The sequence below is a fragment of the Platichthys flesus genome, chromosome 4, assembly GCF_949316205.1.
Source record: "Platichthys flesus chromosome 4, fPlaFle2.1, whole genome shotgun sequence".
Taxonomy (NCBI): Eukaryota; Metazoa; Chordata; class Actinopteri; order Pleuronectiformes; family Pleuronectidae; genus Platichthys; species Platichthys flesus.
This window is the reverse complement of record NC_084948.1, coordinates 10,445,209-10,455,801: the sequence shown is the minus strand read 5'-3', so window position 1 is coordinate 10,455,801 and position 10,593 is coordinate 10,445,209. Positions and strand designations below refer to the sequence as shown.

Below are 10,593 nucleotides of genomic sequence, written 5' to 3'. Positions count from 1 at the left end.
TTTTCTATTTGGTGTATGTGCATTTGATCGAGAGGGCTATCTCTCAATCCCGCTATCAATGAAGAAAACATATCAAACATTTTTAGGCATTCTTTTTTATTAACAGTCATAAACACACTGTGAATACTGAACTTTAGTACTCTATAAAAAAGAATGGCATTATACTATAAATCACAACAAGTAAGTTTAATGTGAAGAATAAATAAATAGTGACATTGAGATCATTTGTGTTGAGATTAGAGAGAATAAATATATTTCTATTCAAAATGAGTTTCTATTTTAACTCATGACTCAATAAACAGAATACATGTATATAAGTTTGTTATTAAAGTAATGCTAGACTGTATGAAGCACTGAATGTATATTTGAGCGTTTTCAATAAGCCATAAATACAACATATGAATATATGAGGGCACATGTAAGGGACACAATTATACACAAAAGAAAACCATTCCTCAGTTAAATAGACTGGTCACATGTAGCTGACAGGCGGTGACTAACCCTGCAGGTTATCAGAGATCTGAGCGAGAGTGTGCCTCAGATGTTTTTTCTTCTCTTTCAGGTAGGACTCCAGGTTTCGAGCTTCGGTCAAAATACCCTGCAGCTTTTTCATCTGTGCAGTATCTGCTGCAGCACTCTTGCTGGAAAAAAAACAAGCAAAAACACTGACAATAAGTTTTGTTTACAATGAAAATGTAATAAATAAAAAAAAACATTACTTAATCAATTAAAATGGTGGCAAAGCTAGATTTTTTTTTTGCATCATTTAGGATTTGGCTTGCCAGTAATGACAATATCTTTCCTGTCTTTTCTCATCAATTTATAAAAATGTCTGCCTTAAGTTGGTAAATGCAGATGTTACAGTAACCAGGGATTGTGTCGTGAGTGAGTGGCTCCCTGAGACCTAAACCACACTACAGATGCAAGGACCCATTTGTTTTGGCCGGATCTTAACTACAGAACCCTGACTCCAAATAAGCAAAATGGCACACTCAAACAAATGATATTTCTGCTTCATGTCTGGATAGAAGAAAGAATAATAGATAAAAAAAAATAAAAAAAAATAACAGTGTGCTTTTACTTTGTGGACAACTTGATAAGGAGGAAGAAATTCTATGAACGTTGCAACCATGACAGATATTGGCCAGTTTTGGCCTGAGGGCCGGCTGTTGCAGACCATGGCAATATCGTTAAGTTTATTAGCATCGATTTCACAGTGCCGGCCAAATTAAACTGTGGTTGTTTTTCTAGCAAGTGAGAAATATGACTTGTTTGTGTTGTGGCAGTGAAAGGTCAGGGGATCACAAAGGTTGTTAGTATTAGACTTCCACTTTATTCACCACAGCCTTCTGTCCTCGACAAGAAATGCTGAAACCTTTGTCTACAGCACAGCATTTCAAATAGAAAGATTGAATTTGAGTTATTACTGTGCAGCTTTCTTCTCCTTGACTTTATTACCAAATACGAACCAGCACCTCACCAGAATATTGATGTTTTTTCCTTCACTTGTTCAATGTTTCACAGTAAGCAGTTTTCAGATGAAGAGCTCAACAGCATAATGAATATTTATTGTTTATTAGTGGACAACCGAAGGAAGTCAGATTAACTTGTTAGATTATGGCCTACCGTAACACCTCAGCAAATTGTGAAAGCAGCATGCTGATCTCTCTACCTGCACCTGCAAGGAGAAATGCTGACAAATTCATAAAAACATCTTAACTTGACAATGATTTGCCATTTTATTCCACTTCATTAAATGATCTTTATAGATTTTTGTCAATATTTTATTCACGTGAGTTGACAATAACTAGGTGTGGTCATTGGTCGGCAGTTCAAAAATACACACCCCCCGGCCAAATATGATGGCTTGACAATATGATTCTGAACACACAACACATGTCAGCAACAATTTTAAGTCCACTATACTTGTTCCACACCTCTCATAGACAACATATGTTTGTGGATCACTTCCTTTTAACTTCCTGTGACCTGTTGCTTGTGTCAGTATCAGTGAGAGAGCATTTTGATGCTTCTTGCATTTGTTAAGGAAACAAAGGGACTGAATGACGTTGCACATACCTGCAGTTGTAGCCTCAAAAAAATCCGCTGACTCTAAAGTGGAGCTAGTAGAGCGATGTCTTTTACTTTTTGGGGGAGATTTGTCTCGTTTTTCAGGTGTACATGCCATCTATTGTAAAGAAGAGATTAGTTGCCCGTAAACAATATCTATCTATCTACCTATCTATCTGTTTCTGTATAATCAGTCAAAAAAGTAGCAGTATAAATACTTGCATTACTCCAGCCATTAATTGTTCTCTGTTTAATTTTTGTATTAATTTCAGTGGGTAATTTTATTTTGGATCCCATTCAGCATCAACTTATGGGTACCTCATTAACTGCTGCGATCATTTCTTTCTTCCACAACATATGCACACATTACATCTGACATGAATCAAACATTTTTTTCTCTCTGAATCTTTATTAGCATTTGCAGCTGAGACTCTTACCTCTTGGGATGTTGCCTGTTGGGGGCCTTTGCTGTCTTGTATTGCCCTCTTGTTAAATGCTGGTGCAATGGGCTTTGCAGCCACCGGTGATATTTCTTTCATTGTGTTGTAATTCCACTGCAAATAAAACACAAAATTAGACATAACAACCATCTGTTAGTGTCTCACTTACACCAAAAAGTGTTACAATATACAGTAGTTGGCACACAATAAGCCTATTCAGCACATTTCGAATATTTTTAAAAACTGGCTAGTGTCAAAAGTAATACTTTAAAGCAGCATCATATGAACCATGTGTTCCACTGACTATCAATGTTCCTTATTGTAATTTGAATGCATACATTTTAATCTGATGATCCCTCTCACTCTATTGACTACCAAAACACCAGTTTGTTACAAACCATCAGGGGACAAAGGGGCCCAGCTCCTGGTGTGGAGTAAACCCTGTTGTTATTGCCCTGCTTCAGCTTTTGTAACTTGTTGATCTTGATACTCAATCTAAAATCAACTTTACTGTCATTTCTTCCATATGTCCAGGACAATAGATGGAATCCAACGCTGCTAAACACACATATATACACAAGCAAACAACTAATAAGAGCTAAAAAACAACAAATAATTGCTAAAACACAAAATTACAGATATAACACAATGGATATGAGCTTAAGAAAAACACAAGCGAAGCACACTGTGAGGATACAAGGCGCAGGTGGGAAAAGCTGCAGTGAATATTTACAGTGCACGTGGGGTAAATAGTGCATGGATGTGTACAAATGTCTGGTTACTGATTGTTATGGAAACATTGGCTGACTGTGACCTGACTATGTTCCTCAGTACCAGCCTCTTGGTCAGACACTTCCTGGTGGAGAGTTACATGCATATTGACTCACATGTGGCAGTTGGCTCACATGTGGTACAAGATCATATTTATCCGTTGCCTATCTTAATTAATTAACGTTTAGTTTGTTTGTGTCTTAGTGTTACAACTTTGTGTAAATAATACTACACAAAATAAACGTATATACTGCTTTATAACGGAGTTAAATACATAAACAAGCGGTTACCAAACTAACTTTACACACATTCAGTTGGCTGGTTAGCATTAGAGTGTATTTCCACCGGTGAAATGGGCTAACTAGCAAACATAAAGCTGGTAGGAAGTGAGACAGTTGAATGCTAAGTTAGCAGGTATGCTAACCTCTAAATTACCTGCCGCAGTACAAACAGAACTGACCAAACAAACGGTAACTGACGTCTACTTACAAGACTTAGGTCCGTGTCACAGAGTTTAAATGTCATATATTCATTCACCTCAAAAACTATTGATTAATTATTAGAGTGCAAACAATCACAGCTAATCAGAAGTGATTATCGATCCTGGAGCGCGCCCTGAGCAACGGCCGTGCTGCATTCAGGGCCTCTCGTAAATTCAGTCATTCTACCAGAGCAGGTAAACTATCTCTACTGACCGATGAGTACATTTCTCTCATTGATTAGATTACAAAACGACTAGTTACACACACTCACCTTTTAATAGTGTTAATACACAATTGAAAACGGTCTCTTTTAATGAGGGTAGCACAAAGTGAATGTTGTGGTTTGGCATAGCCATAGCCCCCAAGTCTTAGTGGAGTAAACAAATATGTAACTGTCTGAGACAAGGTTCATAAAATAATTCATTTTGTATTTTTTACTACATAAACATTTAAGTTCATACTGGCATTAAAAATTATGCAGAGGTTATGTGTTACCATAGATATAGATGTGTTAATTGTATACAATGTTAATGGAATATTCGTTAAAATCTGATGCTGTTAAAATAAGGTTCACTTCATGTGTACTGTAAATAGTCACATGACCTTAGTCAGAGGTTATTCAAGTTTGCAATATGGAATATAGCTTACATGGACACAGAGAGTATAACTTTATTCTGCACATGGTTGAAAAGGCGCACACTCTGACTGCAGTTCATTGTTTGAGTGAAATACTTGCTTAAGTGATTGTATTGACATTATGGATATTTTATTTAAATTTGGCCCATTTCTGTTGCGCAGATATGTTTATCTACAGATATCAGCTTAAGAGACTTTCAGTAAACTATGAAGTGATATATCTTTGAAACCATTGAACTGACGCTGTTACCCAATACTAAGGAGGATTAGACCTGAGCAAGACAGCAATAAGGTGGTGGCTTTAACTGCAGATCAAAACTGCTACCTGGCTTATGGGGGACCAAAGAGAGTATATTTAAGTCATTATAATAAATAATCCAAAGAAAAAATGCCAGGTATTTAAAAAAAACACGAAATTACAAGGTCAAAAACTTGATGATGACCCACATATTGATTGTGAATGTGGATGAAGAAATTCATCAACATTAGAGAGGGAAAATATAGACTTGAGCTGAGTAAACACAACCTCAGCATGACCCCAAATGACAGACATGACATTTCGACCCGTCATAGCTTGAAAGGCAGAGGTGACACATCCATCATCTGTACAGTTTATCCTTCGAGGGTTACAGGGGGGCTTGAGCTAATCCCAGCTGTGATTGAGTGAGAAATGGATTAATAAAATATATTTTAGCTAAATAAGTAGTGTGCAGCAGGGTTTTTTATTTCCATCTGAACACCGCAGTCAATGAATGGCACAAAACGGATATAGACAGTGTCTGTGATGTCACAAACCTAAGAAACCAATCCTGTCATTTTGTGGGTGGGGCTCAGCAGCTGGAAAAGGCTTCTGAACTGCAGGGGGCGCTGTGACGGTGTTGGGAGTGTTGGGAGATAAGTGAGGATAGTGGTGGTGGATCTTGATTGTGGTGGCAGCTGAACATGGGCTATGATGACAGCAAGACTGATTGATATAAAACATCTACTCACATACTCCACCATTAGCAACAATAACTCCTCCATTTCAGCAATTTGTCATTGCTGCTCATCGCTATGAGACATTTAGGCATGTAGACACTATTTAGACATCACACATTTAGGCTCAAACATCCTATCACCCCCCCCCCCCCCCCATAGGATTTTTGATAGATTTTTCCTTACTCTTATAGAGGGTTACGAGCAGAGGATGTCGCACTTTGTTAAGCCCTATGAGCCAAATTGTGATTTGTGAATATTAGCTATACAAATAATAATTGATTGATTAACTAATTATTCGCTGTGTGTTTGTTTCAAATGACTGTTTGTTCTTTCCATTGCTTATAATCTATTAATTTTGTTGGGACTGGTGATACCTAGTTGTATTTGTTGGCATGCGTCTTATTTCTAGGTTGATCTTATTGTGTTTTGTCCCTGTGTGTGCAACGTTCGAAAGTGTCTCTTTTTCCTCTCGTTTTTACATTGTTTTGTTTCTCTTTTGTAGTCAGTGTGTGTGTGAGGTGCCAATGAACTGGAGTCTCTTAATAAAAGACATGAGTGTGTGGAGCGGGGGGGCATGCGTACTGCTGTTGTCAGAGTGTGCGGGAGAGGGGGAGGCTCGTGCTGTCTGATTCCCCCACGGTGTGTGAATGCAGCAGCAGCCTGTAGAAGGAGCTCTCTCTGCTAATCCAGCACCAAACGTACACAAACATGGCGATAGCACGGGCGGCCAGGATGCAGTCGTCTCTTCGGTGTGCGCTGTCTCTGCTCGTCCTCGGGCTCGCCGGGATTAATTCGTCGACCCTCCATCTCCACCCGGAGCAGCGCCACATGCTGCCTCAAAACACAGGCTTTTGCACGATAGAGGCTAGCGCGGATTCCCCAGACGGAGGCGGAGGTGGCGCCGCGGCGCCAGCGCTGCCCGTGGCCGACCGCGGCACCTCTGAAGGCGGGTCGGACTCGGGTACCTACCCGCAGCATCGAAGCCGCCGGAGCCCCGGCGACCCGGCCATGCCGAAGGTGTACGGACAGGTAATGTAAAGCATCCCGGTGACACCACTGTTCACGTCGGGAGCGAGGGCTTGTGCATTAGAGCTGGCAAGGATGTGTTAAAGAAAAATTACGCAAGCCCCACTGTTGTTTTGAAGTCCCATCATTTCATGCACCTCATTGTCACTGTGTTGTGCGGAGAGAGGAAACCTAAGTGTCTCCACCAGCCTCACAGCAACGAAGCCAGCGGCTGGCAGACAAAGCGTCTCGTGTGTTCACCTGCTGTTTCCAGTGTAGCTGCACAACGTAACACTTCAGTAAACACGCATTCGAATGAACGCCAGCTCGCACACCAGGTCCCCCTGATGGCAACCTGTCTGTGGCGGTTCCCTAGGTGAGCACAGACAGCAGGGTGAGCATGAGAAGGGGGGAGGAGGCCGAAGGTCCCAGGAACCCTGTGGGATCGTGCAGAGGCTCCTGGCGATGTGCTTCCAGGTGTGCGTGTGTCTGCCTGTGCACGACAAAACAAAACGACGTGTTATCGAAATAGAGCAGTCGCGTTCAATAGAGTGGACCCCCGAGGGGAGAGTGGTGCTGGTGCTCTGGGTGACTTGGTCTGAAGATGCTCTATCCTCTGTCTCCAGAAGAGCTGAAACCAAAAGTCTGGAAGTTCTTCGCTGCTACAATGGATTCCCTTCAGTCGCACTGCTTAGAGGCCGTCTATGAGATCAGTGGAGATCTGAAGGGAAGGAAATAGACGTCTGGTTTCACTCCAGCGTCAGAGTGAAACTGTGAAATTGAGGAACGTAGTTTGTTTGAAAGATAAACAGATTGTCATTAACCCATATGTAAATATTCATGTGGGCTCAGGGCGTGTAGCTACTCACTCCGATTCCTCTGCCTTTTTACATGCCAAAGAATTTAGATCTCTTCGGGTTAAACAGCTATCTTCTGGTTTAAGCCCATCATTCTATTTTATAATATTCATTGTTGCTTCTACTAAAATAGATATGACAATTTTCAATTTGGTTTGTTGGCAACGTTGACAACCACCTGCTTTGAAACAATTCTGAGGAAGAAACCTGTTCGTCTGTATCAGTCCGCCCCCTCGTGCACTATATGAATACACATGTGTTCTGCTAAGAGGTTGTGTTCTGCCAGGTAAAGAGCTCAGACACGTCTTGACTGTTTGATAAATAGTGGCAAAAAGTAACTTGCAAAACCTAGTAAGAACTGCATTGAGTGCACAGACGGTGGACATCCTCAGCAGATAGACTCCTTCAGAAAAACACCGGGGAGAATAACAAAGTCCGGCGAAAGCGGCATTTCCCATTCTCAACACAGACGTTGGACGAATGAACAGACAAATGAGTCAGCGAAAGATCTTTATTAACGTTGTGCTTTTTACAGTGGATTAGTTCCAAGACACACTGCAAACAAACAGGCAGAGTTGTCACAGTAACAGGCCTCACACGCTCTCTTCACAGTTTAAAAACGGAGTGAACGCCTTTGTATTGATCATATATTGAATATTATATATTGCTGTTTTGCCATTTACCAGTGTTACTAACTCATATCACATATCCCAAAACAGGATGATACTTCTTTGTTTCTCTATATCACACATTTTAGCAGTGGTGTTCATTCTTAAACCATACCGTTTTCTTAACGTTTACTTTCCTTAATAATAAATAAGTAAAACATATGTTTGAATAATTGTTATTTACAAACGTCAAACAGGAATAGGTTTTAAATATGAATTGCTATATACAGACTGGGCTAAGAGTAAATCCTTTTTTAATACATGTTTAACTCGGGTAGATAATCTATACAAATTGTACAATAATTTACAATCTGTGAAAATTACAATGGACTGAGCCATCAAATTTAAAGGAAATTTTCTCCCAAGGTAGGCATGACAGAGATTATGATCTGAAAATGTTTTAACAATTCTCATAATATAAAAGATCAGTTTATGCTCTCACAGGGCATGCACGTTCCGGTGTGCACAGGAAGGATTTGCACCAACAATAGCTTCTTCCACTTGTATGATTTAACTGCATAACAGCTGTTAGCAAAGACAAAGTGTTGATGTGTGATCTCCTCAGTAACCTCAGACCCAGTTCTCCGGAGATTCTCTGAAGGTCATGTCCGATAACAGACATACAGTTCTCAGCAGGAAGGCACACCTACCCTTGTTGTGCATTAGATGCAGATGATATCATACTGATTGCATGTTCACTTGCCAATCACAGACATTTTTAGTTGTGTGAAAGAAGGAAAACCTAGGTACTCTTAGAAAGAATATCTTTCTAGAACAGAAACAATAGCTACGTTCAGCCCTGATCGGACCTGGTATTAACATCAGTCCCTGGTGATCACATGTGGACAGCTCCCAGTACCTCAGTTCACACGTCCCTACATGCGACCACACGTTCACGTCTGTGTTCAGAGTGATCAGATCTCCAATGAATCCTCAACGCGTCTGAGGACATTCACACCTGTAATTTACAGCTGTCCATTTGTGGCTCAGTAGTCCATGACAGTGTGACACATTGAGCCAGCACAAACCGTCCCAGGACCCTGAGACATAAGCAGTTAAAGGCAGCCGCACACAAGAGGATAATTGGACCGATTTTAGAGCCAATTTGGCCGTTCTGACTGTGTGCAGATTATTGGCAAAATCGTTCAGGGTATGTGTTCTGAAGAATTTAAGAAATAAATCTCTTAAATATGTTATTATGTCTGTGGTCTCCCACGATTTTTGAAATCGGTCGAGTTGAAATTGCTCTTGTGTGTCATTTTATTATTTATTATTTATACCTGTGCCTTTCTTACTGTTCCATGTCACTGCTATGAAACAGAGCTACTTACCTCAGGTAAATACTGTTTGAGTTTTAAATACATTTTTTAAATGAGAGGTTTCAATGTGTGATTTTTAATTTGAAGAATATCCTGAAAACATGTTTGGGGCAGTACATGCAAATTTAAATGAAATTCCACAACAAATTGAAGTGTGCAAAAAGAGAAGGTGACTGATATGAACGCGATTCTTGATATGTAATCTTTTCATCACAACATGAAGTTGGAATGCACACAAGTTCACTTTTACTTCACAATAGATACAGTTGGTGTTCAAGCTAACAGGAGCTAGCTGAAGAGAGGCACTGAGAGTAGAGGGTGACACTGACACCGCTTTCATTGTGACTATTAAGTAAAACTAGTCCTAGGATAAGTTTATATTTCTATATCGTACATTATTTACTCAAATTGTTATTTCTTAATGTACTTGTTAAATACTGAAAAGTGAGTCAGTTTATAAATGTCGAAGGTGTTTCATTGTATCATGTCTCTTTAAGTATATCCTGGTTGGCTTAGTTGAATGACTTCACTTTTTATTCCATTAGCTGTGTTTCCCCTGTTTAGAATTGTAAGAGTGGTGCTCAGTTTGCTGCAGGAGAGAAACTACCCAATGAAAAGTCAAACGGCTTTAAATCCTCAGATCTGCTGTTGTTTCACCAGCTGCTGCTGCTGCTGCTTGTGTTGTTCAGAGACAGTGTCACGGCTATTCCTGGTGTCCTGGTGTTACAATTACCCCTCTTAATCACCATGTGCTTGCACTAATGTGCAGTGTAAATAAACAGTAAGAGGACACACAGAGATTATGCACATCGTACTGTACTATTCAGTTCGGATTACACTGCCTCACAATTTATGCCCAGTGTTTGCTGCTATTGTTTAAGGGTTATTTATTGTAATATGGTAACTGAAGCTGTAGTGAAGGGTTTTTGCAATAACCATTCTTTTTGTTCGGTGGATTCACTGGGTTTGTTGGTTTGAGCAGATTTTGTTTCACAGGTAGACTCCAGTTTAGTTTTAGATACAGCAAAGGTTCTAAATACATCAGAAAATATGAGAATCTTTTCAACTTTTGATACATTTTTAAAAGGATTCTAATTTCTTTTTTGTTATGGGTTATTGAGTGTGGTGATGTGGAGGAGCTGGTCCAATTATCAGAAGGTGGTTGATGTCAGCTGATGTAACCCCAGTGTGTAGTTACATTTTGGAGAAGGTGTACAATGTAGGCAACTTAATGCACAAACGTGAATCAAGACTTAGTCTACCAGCGGGCTTCTAAGTGTCTGCTGTGTGGAACTGGCCATGTAGTAGGATTCTACAGGGTTTTCTCTGAACCGGCTGTATGCTGTGGATCAGAGCAGCCCTGATGA

At 40.1% G+C, this 10,593-nt stretch overlaps 1 protein-coding gene across 2 annotated transcripts in view; it reads left to right on the top strand.

Annotated features, from left to right (window-relative positions):
* The first annotated feature begins 6,049 nt into the window (after positions 1-6,049).
* Positions 6,050-10,593, top strand: part of sorl1 (sortilin-related receptor, L(DLR class) A repeats containing) — a 65,802-nt gene continuing 61,258 nt past the window's right edge. For both annotated transcript variants that reach the window (XM_062385895.1, XM_062385894.1), the window contains exon 1: positions 6,050-6,406. In XM_062385895.1, coding sequence (XP_062241879.1) covers positions 6,086-6,406 — 321 coding nt within the window. In that variant the 5' untranslated portion in view covers positions 6,050-6,085. The remainder of the gene's footprint in view (positions 6,407-10,593) is intronic.